Genomic DNA, 26,200 nt, shown 5'->3' with positions numbered 1-26,200 from the left:
TTAGATGTACTGAAGGGACAGAGACAGAAAGAAAGACTCATCCCAAAATAACACCACACAATTCAGAGAAAGTGTCTGTTGGCTGATTCGCTGTCAGCAAGGCAACTCAGACTGTCACACTTTATGAACCCATAAAATAAACACCTAAGCAGCGAGAGTATGTGTGTGCACACATCTTATGCCACATAATGTTTTATTTTCTCTAAGTTTGTCTACCTCCTTGGCCTCATAACCTTTGCCTGTCCATGTGTTTCTCCTCTCTCTCATGCCTTCAAGTGTTTTCTCTCCGCTTCCTGCAGAAATCTTATGGTTTCAACTTTGGCCTTTTATGAAATATCAGACAGCTGACTTCTACATGTGAAAATATTTCATATCCCTGCAACTGAGATAGAAAGGTAAAAAATAGACATTTTGTTTATCACTTGGAAACACCAACTCTACAGGGTATTATTACGTAAAAAAAAAATTACACTAATCTACTGCTTGAAATTTTAAATTTAGGTGTCATTATATTTTGTTTTATGAATTTCATGGACATTCTGTTTTGAAATAACTTAAGAGTTAGTGAGTGTGTGTGTGTGTAGGTCAAAACTCTTATTATTAGAAGAAACCCAATCAAAGCAAAAGACAACTAAATAAGGAACACTTAAAACATCAAGTATGACAGCTTCAAAATTTCTACCAGCTATCTCAGCTTTAATTCCCACCTTCTTCCTCATCTCTGTCTGAGTCCTGTGATATGAGACCATAATGTTTAAAGTGTTTCTCTAATTCTCTGGCCCATCACGGCACAAGCCTTAATCTACTCCTCTTCCCCCTGTTCAATCTCCCACCTCTCCATTTCTAAATGAGTGGCGCTCTCATGTTGGTATGACCAGTTCTCATGTAAGCAGTAGTAAGTTCCACTATGGCTGCTGCACAATGTAAAGTTACATGTAAGTTTACTGTAGTTAACTGATTTTAAAACTTTTAAATTGCAGGTAAGGTGAACAACATAATACACGTAAAAATGATAAACACTTTCCTGTTACCTGTAGGAATAATCTTTGAAGACAGCTTTTGACACCGAGTATTAAAGCAAATGTGCAAACCATGTGTGTCACACCATAATGCCCTGCCTCAACAACCTGTTTCAACAGGAATTGCATTCTTAAAAAGCAAATATGCCATTTAATTGCGTCTTTGAATACAATAACTCACATTTGGGAATCCAGAGGCTATTCAAATCAAGTGTTCGATTTAGTATGACTGTTCTATGAATCAAGTAATCAAAAATCAGTGGTAGATCACAATTTGAGGGTGATCATTCCTAATCATGCTCGTCAAATGCTGATTTTGTGGAGAAAAACAAAAAGGAAGGCCTTGCTGAAAGTTGAATCTTTATATCACTAAAGTGCACACTATGTGGTGAATTCAAATAATCACATACACCAGAGGTTAAAATGTCAACACAGTCTTATTCTCAAAATCTCCCATCAAACTTCCATCTGACAGCACCCACTTTTCCCAAATCCCTCCTTTCACATCTCACTTACACCCTGGTACATTTTAAGGCTTCCCCTCTTCCTCCACTGTTCCTCCCTGATCTCTTATCCTTTTCACCCCATCCAACTTCTCCTATTCTCTACTCATCCCTCTTTATTAATATCAGGCATTACTCCTCATTTTTGGGCAAGTCAGCCAGTGATGCTTCTCCTCCACTTTGCCTTTATTTCTCTCACTCAATCCCCTCTGTCTCTCGCTCTGGCCTCATTCACCCTTCGCTCTGTCAGCAGTTAATGGAAGTATAATGAGCTTGTTGTCTGTGACATGATGAGGAGGAGGAGGAGGAGTGAATACAGCTGCCTAATGATCAAAGAGCACCACACAACACACACAGCTGGACAAAGGCGGGCAGACACACATGCCCATGCCCAAATATAAGCAACAACAACACACACACACAGCCGCAAACAAAGATTAATGTTTGCCCATGCATAGAGGTGTGCCCACTGAATCACAGACACACAAACACATTTACATCTACTCTCAGTGGAGATACACAATTAGTAACTTAGACATAAAATCTGGCCAAAAGCAATTTTTCTTCCTCCTATACTCCTGCCACGGCTTCCTCACTCTGGGCTTACTTACCTCCCCCCTTCCCTCCCTCCCTCAATCCCTCCCTCTGATGCCTCCCCCTCTCTCCATCTCACTCCTTACTTGCTCACACCCCCGCTCTCCTTTTCCCTTCTTCCTTCACTCCCTCGTTCTCACTCTCCAAAAGGTAGTCAGGGCAGAAATGGGTTTTCTACTTCATAAGGCTGCAGCTGTGTGCATGTGTCCACACACTGCTTAGTGTGTGTGTTAAACTAAGATTTGGCTGCAGCCCGTGCGACGACACCCACACTGCAGCGTTTGACACAGCCGGAGGGTGTGAGGAAGTGAAGAGAGAGAAAGGAGGAGGCACATGGGAAGAAAAGATGACAAGAGTGGCAAAAAAATACAAGGGGGGATGATTTTGAATTTGTGTTTATTCCTAATTATGCATGTGTGATGTGTATGTGCCTTGTGTCCATCCATATGAGAGTGTGTATGGTATATGTCACTCCAAATTTGTGTCAGCATCATGCATCCTGTACGAGTACAGTATGCACATGTTCATTTGCATTTGTTTCATACACTGAGCTCATGTTTTTGTGCGCCTATAGGCACACATACAAATACACTCCTTCTTTGTCAACATAGTTGTGTGAATACATGTTTCTGTTTGCATCAGTTTTTGTGTCCTGTGTGTGCGCATTTATCAATTTAACCCATAAACAGCCATCACATGCAGACCTAAAGTACATTTTATACTCACACATACGAGAAGTATGTGTCATGGCCTCAGACACACAAACATGGGGGCAGACAAAATAATCTAACACTTTGTATAAAAGGACAACCTCAGAAGAAAATACCGATATAAAATTGTTCCTAGTAGCTGAAAGCCAAACAATGCCAGATGTTTTTTATAGTTCTGTGACTGGTAAGTTTGTGACAGACTTGCACCTCCTCATCATATTAAAAGATTTTCAGATATTTCTATACCATATATGTTTTAATTTAATTAACTGCATTCCTCTTATGCATTATTTCAGACAAAATTCTTCATTACTCAAAACAACCAAACAGTAACATGTAATCATTTAAAGGATCAATAAAATAGTTCAGAATTTGTATAATTTTCAATGTATATTTCAGTTTTACCCCTATATCTTTTTTTATGTATATATTGTCTTCTTGTACAAGTACCGAACATCTTACAACGTGCAGAACATATGAACCCCCCTCGTACACACATACCAACAAGGTACTGCAACAACATAACCAAAAAAGCAAGAAGAGGGGAAAAAAATATGGCGATTATCTATTTCCAGTGTCAGTTCTGGACTTCCACTTGACTGTTAGCAGTTATCCGTTATTTTCACTATGCCTCATGTTCCATTGGGTGCGGGTTCGATTTACCACCTTTATGTTTCACACAAAAACTTTTCAGCTAGAAGCTCAACTATCACATATACATTCACACACCATGAGTCCATATAGAGCACATTGGCTGGTGTAATGAGTTAACTGCTCATCCACACTCAATTTCATTTACAATTAAAATATCTTGTTCCAGAAAAATGCTCTGCAATAAAAAATAATGTGAACATTACAGAGAAAGTGCAAAACAGAAGAAAAACAGGATGTTTTAATGGGAAAGATGGAGCATTGGTGAGTATTGTGTGCACTGAGCAGACACACAGACACCCGTCACAGTGTGACAGTCCGACAGAGACCAAATTTGAAAGAAAGGACACATAAAAACGGGGAAGGAAAAAAGAGACAAAAACAAGCAGGAGACAGAAAGAAAGAGGGGAAATAATGGGATAGTGCAGAAATGCTGATAATTAAAAAAAAATGAGTGGACGGAATACAAAAAAAAAAAGGTAGACTAGAGGGGGGGTCAGAGAAAGAAAAGGAGGAGGTGGTGTGAGGAGATTAGAAGATGAAGTAGTCAACTGAAGTCTTGTACACGTTATCCCATGTGCATAAGCAGGGAGAAAAGTGCTTATGCCAGTGAGTCTGTTGAGTGCATGTTTGTGTGTGCTGCCACTTTATGTTTCATTAACAGCTCCTGCTTTCTTATACCAGTGAAACAAGGGGATGAGGGAAGAGAGAGCAAGTGAAGGGGAGTGGGGCGTCTCCCATTTTTCTCTTCCCTCTCCTCAGTGTATGAATGTAAGTGTAGCAGCTACCAGTTTCATTGTGCATCCATAACTGCGACCAAAATGGCCAATATAATTGACAGGATATTCACTCAGTACTCATGCTTTTGTGTGGGAGAGAACACAGAGATGATGCTTCTGCTTATTTAGTCAAAAGACTCCAAAAACTTTTCCTTTCTTTCCAATTTAATTTCTCCATAGGCAAATTCCTTTTCTTTATTGCTCATCTGAATGAGTCTACTTTATACAGAATGCAACAGCACATTATGGCTACAGTTCATCCGCCTGCATTAGAGGCTTGGAAAATTTGTTTATCATGTCTTCTTTCAGTCCTCAGAGAGCAGAGCTGGCAGAAAGCAGGACAGTTGTGCACTACAGTATAACCATTTAGATATACTGTACATCATTAGGATGCTGAATAAGGAGTAATCTAGTGCAAACCCATCAGTGTTTGCAAAATGAAGCCTGACAGGGAATCAACACCCCAATGTGACGCTGATGATTTCATTACAAGCTAAAGTGTAATTTACAAGCTTCTGCCAAAAGGTAGCCCAGCACGCCTGTCAGTAGTCAGGGACTAATGTCTTTTTTGGCAGAAGCTGTCACTCATTAATTCAATTAGAAACTAACAAAATGGACTGGACTTCCTGACTGCAGAGTTTAATGTCAAACTGTGGGTCACTGTGCTCGAGTAACAATGTGTGCATGCAGTAGACAAAATAGAGTATTCAGTAAAACAGTGGGCCAGTCCGTTGTGCTTTATCTTACCAAAATAAGTTAATTAATGTTGATGGCTTAAGTGCAGCTACAGAACAGCAGAAATAAAAATGGATTTACTGAAACATTGTCATTAAGCCTCTGACCCCCAATACAAAGTTTGTGCTGTTTTAAAAAGGACCAGTGTGTAAGATTTAGGGGCATCAATAAGTACAAATGGAATATAATATTCATAATTGTGCTTTGATGTGAACTGGAGGGATTATAAATAATAACTTCTCTAACAATAATAATACTATTTTGTCATTTTAAGGGAAAAGAAAGGGCTGTAATAAGTAATAGTATAACAGAGAGTTTCCAAAATATGTGCATCTTAAAATAAAGTGCTTAATTATACAAAAATGAAATAAAAAGTAGCTTGAGTTTCCCTCAACCATTCTCAGCACAACTTAACTGAACAGCTTATATTTTCCTTTTCTTTCCCCCTCTTGTACCCCATTCTGCCACTTTCCCCACTTATTTATGAGACTCGTCTCATCTCTCCATGTGTGTATCTAACTCACTGACTCAAGTCGCAATGATTGGCTGAGTAGCATCATGTGGCCAGTGCTGTAAATGCTAGAAAAGCTGCACCAGTTAAAAAAGAAAGGCTCTGGCAAAATGTGACAATTCTCAATAATTTATAGGTTTTAGGTCTGGACCCAAATACGATGGCCACGGTCCTAGTCCCTACACACCTGGAAAAGGAGGAATGAGGGAAGGGGAGATTCAGTTTGTTCCAATCTGCAACCTCACCACTAAAAGCCACTAAATCCAACACACTGGTCCTTTAAAACATTTAAAATGAAGAATTCTTCCACTTTTATAACAACAGGTCAAAATGTGTTTCTGCAGTGACCAAAGATCAACATGTTTCTGGCACTAATTAACTTTATCTACACACACAGAGCGAACAGAGAAATGTGCTATGCTGACATAATTAATGGTTTTTCATTGAAAAATAAACAAATAAATAAATAAAAAATGAGATTAGAATATCGTTCCATTTATTAAAATTACAATAAACTAGGTAGCTACTGTGATGGTCCCTCTGCTTGGTTTCCCCTGTTTCTATGTTTTTGTTTTTTTAGCCATTATGGGTTTAAAGTGCTTTGTTTTAGTTTTGTTGTCTGAGTTTACAGCACTCACCTTCACCCTCTCTAACTTGTTTCCACAATCATTTGATCCATTATTACCTTTAGAACTATTTTAGCATTCCATTTCATTTAATTCCTGGTGTTATGTGTTTGTGGGGAATTTAGAAAGTGTTATCAAATTCATCTGTGTCTTTGTTTGGTACCTGATGTGTTTTGGTTGTTGGTTCAATGGTCTTTTTTTGTGGGGGAGAGGTTTTGATTGCTGGGTTTTTATCTAACCTGCATTAATTAACTGCATCTCTGTTTCCTTTATCACCATTTTAAAATCACTTTCTTCCAATGTGTTGACACAAAATAATAATGTTGGTTCAAAATAATTTCCACCTGTAGATTGTTATAAGTAAAAATAAAAACCATCTACTAAAGAGCGCCTTCATTTTGCAGTTTTAGAAAACTTATCCTGCTTCTTTACCAAACATTTCTGTGGCCATTTATTATTCATATGAATCCACTTCTCACTGTTCTTTAGTGTTATTACCACACACTGTGATACAAACACTGTGCAAGCTTCCTTGCTGCTTTCTCCCACCATTTTCTTCTCCATCCTCCACTCCATGCCTCCATCACTCCCTTGGCTCTAATTTCAGAAAGCACAGTTGGCTTGAGTTTCCCCCCAGCTGGCGGAAAGAATCAATACCTCCCCCTCTTTTGTCTTTCCCTCACTTCCTCTTGTCTCAGTCTCTGCATCCTCCGACCAGCTCACATTGACTCTGTATACTCATTGCATTAACAGCAGGTTTGTCATTTTCCTTCCTTGTATACCCCTCTCTCCATCCATTTCCCTCTTTCTTCCTTAGTGCTGACTGTCTGGCACTTTCTCACCATCTAATCTCACCCCATCTATACCTCCATCTTTGTCTCCCTTCTAGACAGTCTCAGATCGCTGACTTTCCTGTCTGGGGGATTCTATTCCCAAAAAGCCTTATGTCATCTTAAATCCACACACACACACACACACACACACACACACACACACGTTAATAAATCAGCAATAAAAAGCACTGTCCATTTCAATGCATGAGGATGCTCCAGGCATAAGGATACAAGCCACGGATGCTCAAAATAGCACCACCATCCAATCTCAAGTGCCAATGTCACCCTGACACACAAGACTCCTGCACTACTTTATGCATCCTACATTACACACACCACAGCAGAATCTGTCTTTGCCTTCTGCAGACAGTTGAGCACATGAAAAGGGAAAGGAAAAGGGCATTGTTGTTGGTTTGTTTCATCAATGCTGTTGTGTTTATGCAGTGCGCTTCGTTCAGACCACTTGTCAATGAAATCGCGCAGGCGTTACTATGACACTTATTTCATGGGCCTTCTGTGAAACTCCATTTTTCTATCCATGTTTTCCAAAACAGAGCTTCCAGACACTGGGTGCTTAGAGCAGCTTTCACTACTGGTTATAGACTGAAAAACTGCATTTCAACAACAAAATACAGTGTTAAATTGGGAAAGATCATCTAATGTGATTACAGGATTTCCACCATTGTATAAAAATGAAAGCAACTTAAAATTTATTTTTAAACCACACACATGAAAATCTTACGTTACTTTTGGACCTAAGATCTATTGTTATTGTGTACGTGGTAATAACTTAATTTCCTTGATGAATACGTTTTACATATGACACTTTAGTTGTACGATTTGCAACAAGTAAGCAGACCTACAGTACATTCATTGCTAATGCAATGGATAGAAAACTATGAGGGTTTAAGAGAAAGAAGAAAGACTAGGGGAAAAATCATTTTCTTCACAATTGTCTATTTTACTGATGTTTCTCTAATTTTTTAGAGAGAAATAATTGGTGGTTTCCAACAACTATGTAATTGAATCAATCGGAAAATCAAAATCACTGTTTGGTTGAAGTGCATCCAACTCAAACATATGCAACCTGTGCCAAGTGTTGAAGGGTCCCAAGCAAAACAGGTTGATAACCAATGCAATAATGCACACATTCACTGAGAATGAAATCTTAGGATTTTCAAAATTGATACTGGGTCATTGTGACTCATACTTTTAGTCCTAGCAGACAGAGATTTTAATATATGTATAAAATGATTTATCTACATGCCATGTTGACCTTCCTGTATTAACTGCAACTAAAAGCGTGCAGAGAAAAAAAATGTTTGAAAGAAAACAAATAAGTTCAGCAGCAGAGAAGACAGAAGCTAATTTTCAGATTTATATACTACAGTATTGAAAAGGAAAGTGGAGGACACAGTACAAAGAACCAGGAAAAGGAAAAGAGAAAACAGGTGAAGACACCAAGAAAGAAGTCAAGGCAAAGAGAAAAAAAAAACAGACAAACATGAGAGCCAGAACATAAATAATTAAACCAGAGAAAAGAAACAAGATGAAAACTGACTGATGCATGAGCTCACTGGGAAAAAGATTGGAACATTTTTCATCTACCCCATTTCCAAATGCTGGTTTTCCTGATGGAATATTAAAATATGCTTTCAGGGCGAAAAGTACTGGTGGTTTTGAAGTCAAAAATGGGACAAAACACACAGACGCACACACACACAAATATGCAGGGTGTTTATGGGTCTGTAAGTAGTAATGTTTATAGTGCACTGACCACCTCCAGGGACAAAGTTTCAATCTGAATTTGTGAACCCCTCCTCGTCCCCCAAATGAATTAGTGTGTGTCTACCAGGGACATGACTCGTCTGAGCGAGAGCGTGTCATCTCTTCACTCACCGTCGCCATGATTGACAGCAGAACTAATTCCACGTTTAACACCCTCAGTGGATTGACAGACATGTGTGTACACACAAACAGAGCTTAACTGAAAGACATGGAGCAAGAGACCTCAAACACCAAAAGAAGCATGTGATGTCACAAACACAAACACACACACAAACAAGTCTGTCTCGAACACTCACAAACCAATCGTAGGTGCTATTATCTAATTATGGGTGAAGTCAAGCCGTAGACACACTCACACTATTGTAACTGAAACTCCAAACATTCAAGACTCACACAAATGCGGAGGGAACAAAGGGACTCTTTCCTTCTCTGAAATTAATATGCAGACATATATCTCTTTCTCCATTCCTTAAAATCAATATCACATCAGTCAGTGGTACTTGATGTTAGAATTATCATGATTATTATCAGGTTATGATTAAGAAGTTGATTTGATTTGATTTGACGATGATTTATACAAAGTTACACATATGAAAAGGAAGAACAAGAAAATGAAGTCAATCAAAATTGACACCTGTTGCACCGTAGTTGAATTCAAACACTGGAAAAATGCAAAAGAAAATGAATAAATACTCAACTCAATAAATAGTTGAATAAAATCATTATTTCAACAAACCCAACCTTAATAACTTGTCAATTATAAACTGCACAGTTTTGAGAAATAAACAAGTACATCTGTTCTTTGAAACAGGGAGATTTTAACTATCACAGAAGATTTACTCTACACATAAGCATATTAGCATGCGTATGTGCAGAGCAAAATTTACTTATTTAGTTTCACTCACACTCTCTCTCTCTCTCTCTCACACTCACACTCACACTCACACACACACACACACACACACACACACACACACACACACACACACACACACACACACACACACACACACACACACACACACACACACACACACACACACACACACACAGCACTGTGCCATCTCACTGCCACACAGAAATATGCACTTTGCTTTGTGGAGCATGCTGACTAGTCTTTCACATATTTTTGCTTCTGAGTAGCATTTTTTTGGGGGATGGTGAGAAATCGAGCAGACAGACACAAGAGAAATGCTGAACACAAGCAAATAATTTCTTCTAATAATCTTTGTCTCCTGTTCTAATCTCTCCATCCCTCATTCAAATTGCCAGATTTTCTGCCCTCTTCCGCTCCTTTTGCTCTGCGAGAGCCCAAAAGAGGAAGAAGAAACATTTTCTGGCCCGGCTTTAAATGTTGTCTGCTAATTTCTGCCAAAAATAAAAAGTTAACCTCCCTTTTCGCCACCCCAAAAAACACTAACAAAATTGAGTGGGTGAGACTGCGTCATACACGGTGTAAAATGCAACAAAGTCCCAATTGTCAGCACTCTTCACCCACACAAGTACCAGAATTGAATTCCTAATTACAGCCGCACAAGTATCTGACAAATAACTCTGCCTACTCATCTTAAGGTTAAACCGATAAATATGCCAGGAAACAAAAAAAGGCATACAGAAGCTTTTCTGACATTAAAGTCTCCTATAAATACACACCTGCTTGTCTTTCCTCTCGCACAAACAGACACAGATACACATAGACACACTGAGAAAAATGTAGAGCTAGATGCATAGTTTTGTTGCCACAGATATCTAAGGTGAGGTTACATGCATACTAAAACACTAGCAGTCAATGAGGTGTGCCTATGTTTAGGTAACAGCCATTCCATTCAATGGTACACATCCTGTGTGAGACATGTCCTTCACACTTGTACAATTCTAATGCACTAGTGTGGCTTCAACCATGTTCAAACTGTAGACTGTAGATGACATTAAAAGAACAAAATTCATTACTGCAGCTTAATCACTGTGGCTCACAGATTCATGTTTTCCCCTTTGCTTACTCTCTTTCACAGCAGCTACCTCTGCCAAATCCCAATCATGATATATAGGCTTGAAAAGAGTGCAGAAACTTGCTGCCAAACTGCAACAAGACAGCTCCAAGATTCACTGGAAAAAGCCCAAAGTGTGGGTGAGACAGTGCGGCATATTACTGAAAAAAAATGAAGAGTATAGAAAATTGGCAAAAGCCATGGTCAGATATTTTACTACATCGGCATATAGGGACTGGATATAAAAACCTATTTTTTAACAGCAAAAGAAACAAGTTAAAAGGAATTATAATTATATAATCTGTTTCAATTAGACTGCATGTCCAGTTACTATGGGAATATATATGTAAATAAACAATCTGACTGCTACTATGTACATATGAAATTGAAGTACACAAAAGAATCATTAAAACAATGAGCACTGAAAACAGTGAGTTCAAATAGAACAAAGCAGTTTATAATACCAGTACAAAATGTTGCCAGTAACTGGACATGGCGGCTAAGCCCTGCCTAAAACCTCCCCCAAATATCCCTTCTACTGGGGTGGAATTACATGTACTTTCCAGACAGTCACAGTATACAGTATACTGAAGTGCTAAAAAAAAAACCAAGCTGTGAACACTGTTGATGGCAGTGGATGATACTGGGAAAGAGCTACAGTATTTTACAGGTGCAACAACATGGAGATATTTCTTTCATTGGTCAGTAATGTTATGATGACATGCAGCACATGTCCTTAACAGTTAAACAAGATCTTGGCAGTTTGAGGCTAATCACATTTGTACCAATGGTTAAAGTGATAGAGGGAATTAGCAATTAAAGGAATGGATGAACCAACTTTGAAGAAAGGGAAACGTTCAACGCAGGAAAAGACTAGGTAAGTCACAATGCAGAGAGACCTTGTGGGGACATTTAAGTCTTAAATGACATTAGACCATTTTCACTCTGTCCCACAAAATAAATATTGTCTCCTGAAACTACCAAAGGAAAGGACATTCAATGTTAATGACCATCCTGCTCAGCGGTTTAGTAAAAAGAAATGGTAACTAATCTGTTGTCAAACAGTAAATATCGTCCTATGAATTATGCAGCTGCCCGCACAGCCAGCCAGCAAAAAATTTAACACTTTTCATTTGTTATTGACAACTATCTTGGGGCAGTTTGAAACTTTGTAAATGATTGAGTGTAGCAACATTTGTCAAATTTAACCTCCAGTGTCTGAGTTATGTTATTTTTATGTCTTTGTAGTTACACTCTATAGCTTGTCAACAGCGGAGAAAAGGAGGAATTATGCCCAAACGCAGGTATTCACTTCCTGTCATAAAAACTCATACCCACCAAGCAGAACAAAGCAGAAGGGGGCCACTGCTACCTGCGGCTCCATCTACTCCACAGTAAAAAATACCCAATACAACACAGCAGCACAGTATCGAACAGGTATTAAAAAGACAAACCTATCACATGCAGCACATTGATGATTGAGCAGGAAATGAAACGTCCAATCAGTGGGCCAATCACTCTGATTATGAAAACCTCACTACTATAGTGAGATGTATCATTCATAAAACTAATCAGGATTGGCTGAGATATCACATGTATTGGTTAAATTAAATGTCAGCGATGGCCCTCCTCCTGAAAACACAAAGGCAACAAGGCAGAGAAATGGCAGCCAGACAATCAGTGCTGAGGAGAGAAAAAAATAAACTCAAAACCATTTCCAAGCCAGTACAAAATCAGCTGTTTGAGCAGCAGATAACACATAACAGCATAGCGGGCTATTTGACAATATCTGATTTTCCTGTGATCTCTGACTTGATGTCCACCACTCTGAGCTCAACTGTTTTTTTTCTGAGAGCTGAAGTAACTTCCTGTAGCCGTCAGTGTTGCCAGGCAACTTTGTTCTCTAGGACATTCTATCAGGAAATGCTGTGGCCTGCAGCAAGTTCAAAGACTGTGCTGTTTCTCTGAAAGACTCAGATGGAGGCTGCTGATAATGGAAGATGGGTGATACGCACAGACGGCGAGATGAAGGGGGACAGAGTGCCAGCACTATGGAGCTGCCATTAAGACCAGATAAGAGCTGAGAAATAGCAGGCGTGTGTTGGGGAGTAGGAGAAAAGACAGTAAATGTGTATATACGTGAGTGTGCAAGCACAGAGAATCAAGAGATGGGGACAATATGTCATCCAGTGTATCTTTCTATATATACACACATGATATCTTTCTGTGTAAACAAAGCATACTTTTACACACTTGGTGTGGTGTATGAGTGCAAGCAAACGCAAGGGAGACTTTCTCAGTGCACTTGCAGGTGTGCACGTGTACACACACGATACAAGAGAAGTTTAATGTCCAGAATACTATACCATTACACTCCAATGAGCTGCTAATTACAATGAAAAGGCTCTAATTACAGTGTAAATTGGACTGGATGCACTGAGGTGCCTCAGTGCTCTTACCTTTCAGTGCAACACTGAAAGAGTTGGAGTCCAAATGTCTCCACAAAAATAGTAAACTATGGAAAATTGGCCACCGGAGACTCTGTGTGTGTATGGTCAAAAGCTAGAGTTATACGCTAACACACATATTCTGCATAAATGTACCATATCTATCACTCCAATATAAGGAATCACACAACACATTAAAAATAAATGTCACCTTGCACTCTTTCACTCTCGCACACATACACACACAGGCTGTGTCAAACACACACACATTAATAATACCCAACTAACTACCGAAGTTCAGCCTCAGTGTTGCTCAGGGAGCAGGTTTCAGCACCTGCGGTGAGAGCTGGGCTCAGCTCTGAAGTGGAAGCCTTCACTGTGGGGACTGACACAAAGTGAAATGCAATCACAACAAATACCAGGGAAATGCAACGAGAGGAGGGAGGGAGTGAGGGAAAAGAGAGCCAGAGGGGGAGGGGGCGTCTGGAACTAGAAAAAAGGAAGATGAGGCCAAGAGAAAGTGAGACCCCTGGTGATAATCTGCAAATGCTGCAGGTCTGATGCTTCAGCTGTGTGTGAGAGACTTTTTACTCATGCCTGTGTTACAATACTTGTGAGGACTTACTCGGTGTCTGCACTGATCCAGGGAAGACTCCTATTCTTACCACAGCGGTCTCATAGAATAACCTGCACATAAATCAAAACACTTCTACCTTCCTTTAACTTCGAAACAGCTCTCACTGTTCATCTGCTACCTGTTTATGAAAGCTTTAATTCAGCCTGTGCCTCATTTATTGTCTTTCTATTGGTGACATCGTCTGCTCCTCTTATTTTAATGTCAACTGTTAACAGGCTTCTGTATAGATAACATTAATTTCTTAAATCCTTAAACTCATACTGCAAATCTGCAAACCACAGCCTCCATAAGAAACTGAAATATATTACTGATAATGGCAATCATGCCTTCTCTGTAAATATAACATTTGAAATAAAGATTGACTAAATCATTCAATTTACTTGAATTTGTAAACAGCAAGTTCTCTCAGACACAGCACACCATGGTTGTGCCTGTGTAATGGAAATGAGAACTCCTCTCAGCTCCTCTAAAGAATAGTAAACGAGTGTGTGCGTGAGTGTGCATGTATGCTGTTGTTGATACTGGTCACCCACACAGTCATTTGAGGATCCACATCACTCTCTTGTCTCAAATGGTGATATGCAGAGAGTCATGGACAAGAACAAGAGCTGCTGCTCTTGAACACACATGGTTTGTCACTACAGCAAATAAAATGGCTGATGTGATTTGATTACCGCAGAAATAAAATATATCACTACTACAGCAAGGTTATATCATGAGTCTCACATAAAGTTTCTATCTCTCTTTTATATAATCATTTCGCCATCAGTATCAACAAGGTCATTTCTTTAGCAAATCACCGTTCATGTCTCTATCCTCCTCTTCCACTCTTCCCTCCTCACTTCTATCCATTCCTCAACTTGGACCATTACCTGAAAAGGCCATTACTTGAAAGCTCCTCTGAGAGATGAGGCTTGACTTTTAAGTGATACTGTCATAGTTGAGACAACTTTTTGGAAACACTGAAGCCAAAAACTGCAATTTAATTTTTTTAAAGGCTAAATACAAGGTGAGCTTTCACATTTGCAGGGAATGTTTTTGCATGTTTTACCTGAGCAAAGTGCACCATTGAGGTGACAATAATCATAAAATTGTGAAAAAAAAATACACTCAAAAACTGTTCAAACACTCATTTCCAGAATTGCATTTACTGCCTGCACTGTTGACATCTATTTCCACCCATTTTCAAATAGCATTTTCATTTTCACATTTTTGGCAAAGCACTAATGTCCCCCTCATTTGAATCACAGGTACACAAGGCATTAAAATTCCTGGGGAGTATCCAGTTGTTTTGCAGACCAATTATAGACAGAAAAATGAGCAGCATTGGGAATTTGCTCAGACTTCCTAAATACAACCCAGTGCTCAAGCATGCTCGCCAGGAAAGCTTTTTCAGTTTCAGTGAGCAACATCACCTCATGTCTGACACCTTTTCTTAACAAGTGGTCAAAACTCTAGCACCTCACAGTGTCGACACCTGCCTTGACAGTTCAGAAGAAATATTACTACCTCGGGAATAAGATCTCTTAACATCAGGCTACAGCCACATGAATATTTAACAAAATTTTAATACACAACTATTAATTTTGTGCACTCGGTGATTAAAATATGATTAAGTAGAGGTCCTGCCATAAAACTTTTTTTTTTTTTTCCTCAGTTTCCCTCAGGAGCATTTTCCCTAATGTAATGAAATGGTCTGGTTAACCCGAATCTTCAGGAAAAAGCCTGACAGACTGAAAGCAGAGATCATCAGAGCTTTGTGGTTGACGGATACTGGCTTCAACACCAAACATGCAACCATACCTGTCTGGCGAGGTTGACAGCATCCGCATGAAGTCGGTCTCTCAGATGAGGGTCCAGTTGGAAAGCCGGCGCAATCTCCACAACCTTCAAAACAACAGGATTTTATTGATAATGCCACAGTGAACACAAGATTTTCAGAATAAAAAAAGCAGTAAAGTGTCAGTGTCAGGATAACAAAGTTTAAATGTTTCAACTCAATGATATGCTTATTACCTACAAAACCTTCATCTGAAATAGTTCTAACAATTCATTTTGACACTTAAAGTGAGATCTGGACTGCAAACAAAATGTGGAAAATGGTCACTGACAGCACTGTATTTTCCATTGCATGATCTATTATGTTTATCTGCTCTGTCTGGTGTTTGGTTTTGGGCAGGTAGCGTAAAGTGGGAGTTTTTTTTTTTAAGTGAGAACAGTGTTGAGAGCTTTGAGAACAAACCAGAACAGTAACACTGCAAGCTGTAAAATGAAAACAATGAGCTGACAGATGCTGAAGCTCCCCATAGAGGTGCTGGGAAATGCAGGGATGGGAATTAATTCTCTATTGGTTCGTCACTACAAGGGATCCCTCTCGCATTACAATCATTTCATCTGCTGTACATAAAAGTATCATTTAGTGCAGCTTTAAAGATACACTCTCCATAAACCCCAAATTTTTCCCCTAATTCATAAATGAATTTTCTTTTTTCCTACAGTAGGCATACGGTTGATACAGTATGTGTCACTTAAGCCTCAGCAAAACAGATGGAGTGAATCATCTGTAAACACATTCAGCCTTTCATTTGGTCTGGCCATGGCTGCTGGGGTAGGGTTAGGGTTCACCATGTTGGAGGCTGGTCTGTTTCATTCTACTGTGTCAAACAAGTCAAACCATCCAAGAGAACTAATTGAATCTAGTTCACAACAACATGACCCGTGTCTGATTTCAAAAAATAAAAACCACAACAACTCAATTAAATTTTTATCAAATCTAAATCTAAAGCAGCACTTTCAAGACATTGAGAAAAGCCAAAAATATCCCATCGGCGCTCTACCATCTCAAATCTATTTTAACAAGTGACTATTCTTGTTTCTGAGATTCAAACAGATTTTAGATTAAGGGCAAAGGCAGATTAAGTCTCACAGAATTAAAGAGCAGCAGCTTTGGCATGAACAGAGTCGCTAATATGATTATCATCTATAATTTGATTAAAAGGAAAGGAAGAAAGTGATGAAAACACATGATTGAAAGTGCTTCGAGGTGACAATAAATTAAACATTACACATTAATCAGCTTCCTCTGATGAAAGCATTGTCATATTGAGTGACGATTAGATGACAATTTCCATTTTCTCTTTCATGTGGTATTCAGACATTTGTTATTTTTGACAATCAGGTGATGTCAGAATACCTAATCCCCCCCCCCCCCCCCCCCCCAACAAAAAAAAATAATAGAAAAAATTCTGAAAATATAGCCGTGGGTAATGAATGGTAATTCATTTCAAAGCTATAGATGCAAAGAAACTATTTTTGTTGATCCAAGTTGATTTGGTGGAGAATTATATTGCTGCTGCAGTTGTATCCAAGACTTCTATTCATTGGCAGTAGCAGTGGCTAATTTGAATTAGTATTGTATTGTATAATCCTTACCCCCTGCTGCTCAGGACATCTATGATACCCAGGGCCAGTAGTACCTCAATCATTGCTCTAATCAGCACTATAATTACCTTATTTTTTTTATTTATATGTTGCTTAATTGGCTCGTTTGCCTGAATAAAAAGGGAAATAAAGCACTACGACCTTTAGTATAGTCAGTGGACTGCTTTGGGGTGTGATTCCTGCTTATGACCTTTGTTTCACGTTATCCACTTCATGCTAATCTACCTAATACAGAAGAAAAGTTATGGAGATGATCTTAAATACATTCAAACATTAAGTTGGGTTAGATGAATTTTAAAATGGGGACTTCACCTTTTGGTGTCTTCGCTGAATGGAGCAGTCTCTCTCATAGAGGTGGATGACATTACCATATTTATCACCTGGGGAGAGAAGAGACAAATAGGTGAGAAAATGACAGAGGAAGGTTAAAAGAAAATTATGAAATAATCAAGAGTGTGAGAAGGAGGAGTGGTTGAGTAGTGTTGTTGAAGTCAAGTGAAGAAGGTGTGAAAGAAACATTGTTTAGTCCGAAGTTCAATGTAGAGCTTTGTCAATCAAAGACAGTCTGTGTTGAAATTTTTACAGTGTCAGAAATTTAGGACTAAATTTTCGTAATGTGACCACTAGCTGGACTATACATGCTGTAAAACATACTCTTTTGGAAACAACAGTTAAGGGGCTTTTCAACAGCTCACTTAAACATCTTTAAAATTTGTTTTATGATCACAGATTTTTCCCTGAAGCGCTCTGAAGCATAGGGAAGCCAGCAAAAGACTGGCCAGAGAAATGTCTCATTATGAAAAAACACATCCAACATAATGTTATATTTATCAAAAATTACGTTTGTATTACACAGAAAACCAACTTTTTTTAACATTTTCATGCCAAACCATGAAATTAATCTGTCAGTTATTTAATAGATTACTCTTTTAGATATTCAGTTTACAATAACAAAAAACTGAGGAAAAATCAGCAAATCCTCAAACCAGAAAATGTTGTATTTCTTCTAAAAGAATTACTGTAAACAATGAATCATTGATCAGTGTAGTTGTCAACAAATCGCTGAGCCTCTTATTGTAATAACAGCTCAAACAGCCAGTGGAGGTCAACAGCTATAGTCAACAGTAAATATGCTGGCAGAGTAGCTCACTAGCCAGTGCTGGCTCGACTGCCTCTGTTGGCCATGTAACCCTCATCTTGTAGATATCACTTTGGTGTTTATCTATGTTAAGGCCCATTTAAAAACAGTGCCAGCACGAAGGCCAAGGACTTAGACTTGTGATGCATTTTAATGACAGTGATGCAGATGGGTGATGTGAGTTGATGACATGTCTCTGCATGCACACACTCCAGACCATAATTATTTGGACAGTTACACAATTGTTTTTCAGGCTCGGGGGTTCTCCACATTCAATTTTAAGTAAAATAATGGCTACTACATTAAAGTGCCAAGTCTCAGCTTGAATTTGAGTAGGTTTATGTTAATATAGAAAAAACTGTGTGGGGGCTATAGCTCTTTTAAAGCTGGGGTAGGCAGTAATTTTTTGCCGTCACTGAGCAAAAATTCCATCATTACCTTTCAGCATAAGGTTATTCAAGTGGTCTGAGAGGAAATTAAACCTCTGCACCTCTGCACGTCTTGGATCTGTTTTCAGACAAACCTATCCCGTGACAGGAGACTTTGGCTAAACTGGGTCTTTCCTATTGGCTGTTCTACAAATGCAATGTCCTTCAGATGGATGTGTGTTAATATCAGTGAGGTGTTACAGAGATGGAGAACTTGTACTTCTTTGTATAGGTAATAGGCTGCTAACTTCCTTTTTCACGTTATATCTACAAGTATTGTAGTGGTTTGTTGTGTAGGTAGATTTACAATGAAAAGGCAATGAGTTGCTATGTGGTTATGTTGAATGTTGCTTATAGTTTAACCTTCTGCTAACTGTAGCCAAAGCCTCATGGCTGCTGCTGTGTTGCCTGTGTAGCAAGCATGTATGGAGCGCATGCATATTCCTGTAAGGGGAGAGCTGCGAGAGAGTGGCTGTATTCTCAAAAGCTACTGGTTAATATTTGGTGAAAAATCCTTTGTAGTCAGAGAATGAAGTCTTCAACCCACAGACATCACCAGAAGCATTGTATCCTCCCTGGTGATGCTCTCCCAGGCCTTCACTGCAGCCACCTGCAGCTTGCTTGTTGTGGGTTCTCTCTGCTTTTTAGTCTTCAGAAAGTGGAATACAGCTCAATCAGACTGAGCTCAGGTGATTGGTAGCCAGTTTAGGATATTCCACCTCTTTACCATGAAAGGTTTTTGGCTGTATGTGTAGGATCACTGTCCAGCTGGATGATGAAATGTCATCCACTGAGTTTTGATGCATTTGGCTGAATCTGAGTAGGCTACACAGACTGCTCCTGTATACCCCTGCATCCATGCTGTTGCTTCCATCAGCAGTGAAATCATCAATAAATTGTAGTGTGCCAGTTCCACTGGAGACATACGTGCCCACGACACCAAAACGTCACCGCCAAGTTTCACAGATAAGGTGGTGGCTTTGGATCATGAGCTGTTCCTTCTTTTTGTCCAGGCACTCCTGTTTCCATCATTTCAATAAAGATAATTTTTGTTTCAAAGAGTTGGCACTGTAATGTAGTATACATTATTTATTAGTGCCACGTCTGTTCAGCTCCGAGGCACTCCTCTACAGCTAGAATAGCTGAGAGGAGTGCCTATTCTGTTTCGGGTTTATTATTCTTCCGCCAAATTTCGGCGCGTAACTCGTCCCGCAGCTTTGAGAAAACCCCGGTAATATATACATTAAAACGTGCGTCTTGATCCCACAAGGGGTGCTATGACTTTTGGTGTTAAAATTCCAATTTTTCCCAAAGTTATTCCCAAAAAACTGGGAATAAATAATGCATTAGAAATGCATTGGAATTTTCTTTAGAAACCCACCTTTTTTCGACAAAATTGCACCTTTTTTCTGAGTCACCCAGCTCTCTCATACCTGCACGTAGAAATGTGATTCAAACTATAAAACGGAGGAAAACTTCTGCTCTCTCAAAAAGACAGGAACTGTTTTTACATAACATGTAAACTTTTCACACTGTGAGCACTCAAAGGAGGAGTGCAAATCACTTTTTCTTCAAAGTTAGAGTGAAAGCGTCAGTTGGCTAGAGTGCGTGAAGCAGTAAAAAATAACCTTTATTTTTATTTTTAACTCGAGCTCGCGGCCAAACCGTAAAAAGGAGACAAATAATTCTTTCTGAAAATGTAGACATAGTTGTTGGGATTCATAAAATGTAACTTTGACAGGCAGGGTCTGCACAAAATTTAAACGGGGGTGCCGAGTCCGGCAGCAATACCTGTCTCACTCTCATTGACACCTAATGTAATCGTCTTTTTTTTTTCAAAAGAATCTCACTCTGTCTTCGCACTGAGCTTACTCACTCATTTTAAGGAATATCTGAATAAAATAGAGACTGTAGAAACTTCTGGCTTCAGTGTCTGGCACAGTCTTTTCAGTTTTTGAAAAGAAGTAACGGTTTTCTCATAATTTGCAGTTGTTTTGAAGCCATGTAGAAGCCAAATTCTGGGCAGATTTTCACATTGCCATGGCAACGGCAGCTCCTGACCTGTGTGCGTGCGTGCGCCTAGCAACCAGATAACCAACTCTCCAAGCTCCGCTAGCTTTACATTAGCCGCATGTTAGGTCTTAAATTACATTTAGTTAGGTCTTAAATATGTAAGTCCATTTACTGCTTCCTTCGTAGGTTTTTTTTTTGTTTTGTTAAAAGAGTGAATGAAGTTGTGACGGTCTCCGCTGAGACAGGAGAAGCTACTAGCCCTCTCTCGCTGTCACTTCTAGTCGCGTTGCTCTGCTCCCCAGTAAATGTTAAATTTAGCACAGAAAAAAACATAATAGTGGTAATTTAAATAGCGGTTCATGGGATTTATTAACCCTCAGGGGTCCCTCTGTCCTTTTTTGGACATTTTCTTCACTTTTCTTTTTATATTTGCTGATCATTTTGGCTGTGTTACAGCTGAAGGTATGGATTTCTGCAAGAATAGATTTTACATATTTTTTAAATCTAATGTCAGTTACTGTTACAGGTCAATTATACACTGGTAACACATTTTGTAGCCTCTGGGGTTCCTCGCGTCCAAAAAAGGACACACAAAGAAAATGGTATAAAATCATCATATATCAATATTTTTTTCTGCTTTTTTTTGCATACATCTCTTAAACCACTTCAGTTCTGCTCAAACCTACCAAATGTTTATTAGTTTTCAGGATTTTAACCCTTTAAATGCCCGTTTGAAGACATGTTGCCTCTTGTTTTATTAAAAAAACAACAAAGAATGTGAGATATTTCCCACATAATACATGATGGAGGGATGTGACATTGTTTTATATAGGAGTCTTTTATATCAAGACATTTCTCAAAACCAGAATATGATCAGGGTGACTTTTGAACACTGGAAATAAATCATGTACTCATCCCGGCAGTAGCCCCCGTGGCACTCAAAATTTCCCTGGAATTTTCTAGTTATTATTATAATTCTATGTGCTGAAGCAAAAAGACTGAAGAATAAAATGTGTAACTGTCAAAATACTTATGGTGTACACTGTATACTGTATCACCACATATTAATCTCACAATCTGACATGCCCCAAAATTGATGACTCATCTCACACAGTATGACCTGCAAGATCACTGTTATTTACAGTGTTTAACAGGCCTGAGAAGGAAAGTTGTAGAGAAATGTCAGAGGCAAAATAAAAAAACAGAGGGAATATTTAGAGTAGAAGAGAAAGTAAGGAAGGAAAGTAGGGAAAGGGGTATGCAGGAAAAAAAGAGGGCTGGCAAAGATATGCTTTTTAACAAGTAATTCACAAATTTCACAAAATCCCCTGCATTCCCTGAGGACAGTAATTAATCACAGTGACCAAGTGACCACACACACACGGTAAATTCTGAATGCTGCATGCACACACAAAGACAACCCTGCTACATCACAGACAAATGTATGTCCAATAACTTAAGCACTTCTACTGTTAAATAATAACCGTACACACACAAATACATATTCACATGTAGAGTACAGCATATGCTCTAAGAGCAGACACTTCCTATAAGTGTCGGTGTTGAATTGCAGTTCTGTAATATTGAGTGTTTGTAGAGTTACATCCACTATAATGAGAAAAAGTAATGGGTGGAGAATCCTCTACTGGCCAATAAATCTTATTCACTCTCATTGCTCATCTGTCTCTCTTCCTACCTTCGCCATGCTTTTGAGTTCAAGGAAATCGCAGAGTGCACTTACCAAGGATCTGTACTTCAATGTGTCTTGGCTTTTCAATAAACTTCTCAACAAACAGGGCTCCATTTCCAAAAGCCGTCAGAGCTTCAGAGTACGCCCGCTGGTAATTCTCCTCGAGTTCCTGATAAACAGACCAGAAAAATCCATACATGTCTGAGTTAGTGCTCGTGTTAGTACCATTCAAAATGCAAAAGAATTGCAGCAAAGATTTTGTATTGTTTTCAAGGAGCTTTGCTGCTGCTGTATCAGATCATTCATTTGTATTGAGTACTACTTCTATTTTCTGTTTTAATCCGTATTCTGTCCCTCATCATTCACATGTCATGTTGTTCAGTTTTATTTTTTTCCTTTTTTTTAAGACATGAATGTTTACACACCCATAGGGAGCAAGATTTTACACAAGATTTCTGGGACCAGGCTGTAGGAGGTCATGACCAAACATGCTGAAGGTCATGACTCAATCTTTCTTTGTCAGTCTTTGATGTCCCGCCTGCCCATCCTGTCTTCTCTACTGGGGAAAGACTGAGTCACCATCATTCTCTCTTCCTAGTGCCTCAGGAGAGGATACTCGAGCCCATCCTCAGCTGTCATCTCAGTCTTGAGAAAAGATATTCTGTAGTGCTTTCACACACGCACTGCAACCCTGAATTATTTCAACATTACCCTGGGGAGCTGCATATGAGAATGCAAATGTCCGAATCAGTTGGACCAGACATTAAATGGACTTTACCGTGCCAGCTCCCTAGTATAAAGTCCATGTAATGTCCGATTAAGCTCATGCGTGAATAGAGCCGGTCATTGTCCAGAGAAATCACATCGAGTGAGTGGCCTCCTGCACACTCTAGTGCCACCCCTCGCCTTCACCAAACAGGGTGTTTCCAGTAGGTGAGAGTGCAACTGTTGTGTGCTGCATGTGTGAAAGGGCAACTCTGGACAATGTCACACAATGTCAGGACCTGATTATCTGGACATTGTCAGGAGGTCATATGAGAAAACAGCTTTGGTGCTCAAGGCAGCAGTAGATGTCAGCAGTGCCCCCAAAAGCGAGCATAACAGACATGAAAGGAAACTATGAAATTTGACAGACTGATCAGAAATTCTTCCACTGAGTTAAAAAGAAAAGAAAAAGAAAGGGAATGAGCATATTTCAGAAAATGTCAAATCATTAATTTAACATTTTATCCATCTCTGATCATGTGTCATTGTGCATGAGAAATTACTTTTTCCCCCATATCAAGTTTGAATTTAGGAGTGCAGTTTGCTAGTACTCAGTGCTTACCAAAATCATTACAAACTACACTAGTTAAATAATCACTTGACGCACTTCAGTGGTATTTGTAGGTAGTTGAATATTAAAAAATCATTTCCATCTCCACCCTCTCCCACTTATCAGAATCCACTGGAAAATTAACTTCCTGGTTACAAGTTGTTAAGGAATTTAACAAATTGTTAGAAACACATAAAGCTAACAGATATTAAAGATTACCACAATGACTCAGGCATTCATTATAACTTGCAATGAGTGAAGTCAAAGTCACAGACTTTGCAGAGTTGTTAAATCACTGGTGCACCTCTATTTTTGTAAATGACACCAAAGACTTTGAAAGACTCAAAGTTAGCAGACTTCCATTTGTACTCTTTCTACATCAGCTCAGTCTGTCTGTCAGCTTTGGCCACTGGAGCTTTGATACGTGCAGTTTTACTTTTCTCTTATTCTTTCAAAAAGCACATCACGTCTCTGAGCAAAAACCTGGTACTTCATACTTGCCTTGCTTATCAGTAAACATACACATCTTGTCCTACAACATGTTGCGAATAGTTAGTCTCACTCTGTTAATTCAGCATACAAATGACCCACAAGCTAGCCTTAATGGAATAAAAAGTCAACCTACGCATTGTTGCTTGGGGTCCCAACAGTGCAGAAAAACCTCTTTATAATTTCCTCACATCATATCAGCTGGAGCCGCTAAGGCCCCTGTGACTCAACTGAATAACTAGAAATGTCAACAACTAATTAGACTGGGGTACAACTCAGAAAAGGTCATACTTTCCAATGGATTGCTGACTTGTGAGCCTCAGTGGCTACAGTACAACACAACACTGCCATTCATTGTGTAGATGAGTGAGTAAAGCATGGATCCGCTGTGGCTGACACTGACCAGTCTTGTTCGAATGTGATATATTTCTATGAGTCAAGGGTTTTATCGAATGTCAAAGCCAGAAATTCTTACAAGCATTTTTCTGATACCTTATAAACCAAACAATCAATTAATTGAGAAAATAATCAGCAGATGAAATCAACAATGATCAACAGTGAAAGGAATCATTAGTTGCAGCCCTGAAGGAAATGAATGACAAACATTTTATAAATGGACTGCACTTATGTAGCGCTTTTCTAGTATTATCAACCAATCAAAGCGCTTTACAATGGACACCACATTCACCCATTCATACACATTCATACAGCGCTTCAAGGACACTTCAAAATGCAGACTGGATGAGCCAGGAATCAAACCACCGACCTTCCACAACCTGCTCTGCTGCCCTGTAACAGCCGCCACTTTGCATGTATCTAAATCATACATTAAAAAGTGAGGTAAAAGTGAGTGTAAAGAGGGAGTATATTTTATATGTTTGATAAACCTAAATATTCTAGACAAATGTGGCGTTATGAGCAAGAAAAGAAAAAGTTATGGTGCTGAATTGCATGACCTTATTTTCTGTGACTTAATTGTTTTTTTCTTTTTGCCAAATCAAAGAAGTAAAGAACAGTAAACGCTACCAGCCATGAAGGCTGAGGAGGTAAATTTGCTCTGTGTAGCTGTGATTCACCACTGATCTCTGACCTCCTCTGTTTGACTGGACAACAACCAACTGCCTGCTGAAAAGGTTTGACTTAGTCAAACTTGAGCGGCAGAAACAGCCGAAAGCGATGCTCATATAGACGGGCATTGACCACACACACTCCCTCCAGTGCCCCTACTACTACTGGAAGAAGAAGCAAAGCTGCTGCCAGGCCTCCACTGAAATAAAAAGGGGTGACAACTTGCCACTTCCTGGTGTCGAGTGGCCTGAAGGTGTTCATTTTCTCTTTGAAACACATATTTTGGATAAAAAGGACATTAAACCGCTTCTCATATATTGATGTCCTGAGGTACCTTAGAAATTCTGTTTGTTTTATTTTGTCATTAATACTTTCCAACATTCTGTAATAAAAACAAAAAAAATGATAATTACTCCACCACTGAACCGTGGCAAGTGAAACTGTATTATTGGTTTCACTTGGTCCAGTTTCCCAGTAACAATCAATTAAGGTTAAGAGTGTTTTTCTTAGAGGTTAAAATTCTACAACCGTGCTAAATTTTTCACAAGCCTCTCCTTAAACACCATTTCCAGTGAGTGAGCACATGTTGGTTGTCCATGCTGATGAAAAGTTTATGAAATACATTTTAAGTGATCAACACACAGCATACTCAACATAAATGAAACTAACAGCAGAAGAACTGTATATGCAATCTATAACTACACTTAGTGAATTATGAAAATGTTGTACATTATGTATACGGCAGCCTATCACACGGTCCGCTTTCAGTTTTCTGGACTTGATATAGTGCATTTATT

At 39.0% G+C, this 26,200-nt stretch overlaps 1 protein-coding gene across 1 annotated transcript in view; it reads right to left on the bottom strand.

The window, feature by feature from the left end:
* Positions 1 to 26,200, bottom strand: part of LOC130164121 (pyruvate carboxylase, mitochondrial-like) — a 293,836-nt gene that overhangs the window by 248,760 nt on the left and 18,876 nt on the right. Inside the window, exons 7-9 of the mRNA XM_056368580.1 lie at positions 22,583 to 22,700; positions 17,575 to 17,642; positions 15,625 to 15,708 (exon numbers count right to left, since the gene is read on the bottom strand). Coding sequence (XP_056224555.1) covers positions 15,625 to 15,708; positions 17,575 to 17,642; positions 22,583 to 22,700 — 270 coding nt within the window. The remainder of the gene's footprint in view (positions 1 to 15,624; positions 15,709 to 17,574; positions 17,643 to 22,582; positions 22,701 to 26,200) is intronic.

Source organism: Seriola aureovittata, chromosome 23 (genome assembly GCF_021018895.1).
Source record: "Seriola aureovittata isolate HTS-2021-v1 ecotype China chromosome 23, ASM2101889v1, whole genome shotgun sequence".
NCBI classification, from domain to species: domain Eukaryota; kingdom Metazoa; phylum Chordata; class Actinopteri; order Carangiformes; family Carangidae; genus Seriola; species Seriola aureovittata.
Note: the sequence above shows the minus strand (reverse complement) of the source record. Positions and strands in the feature narration are given on the sequence as shown.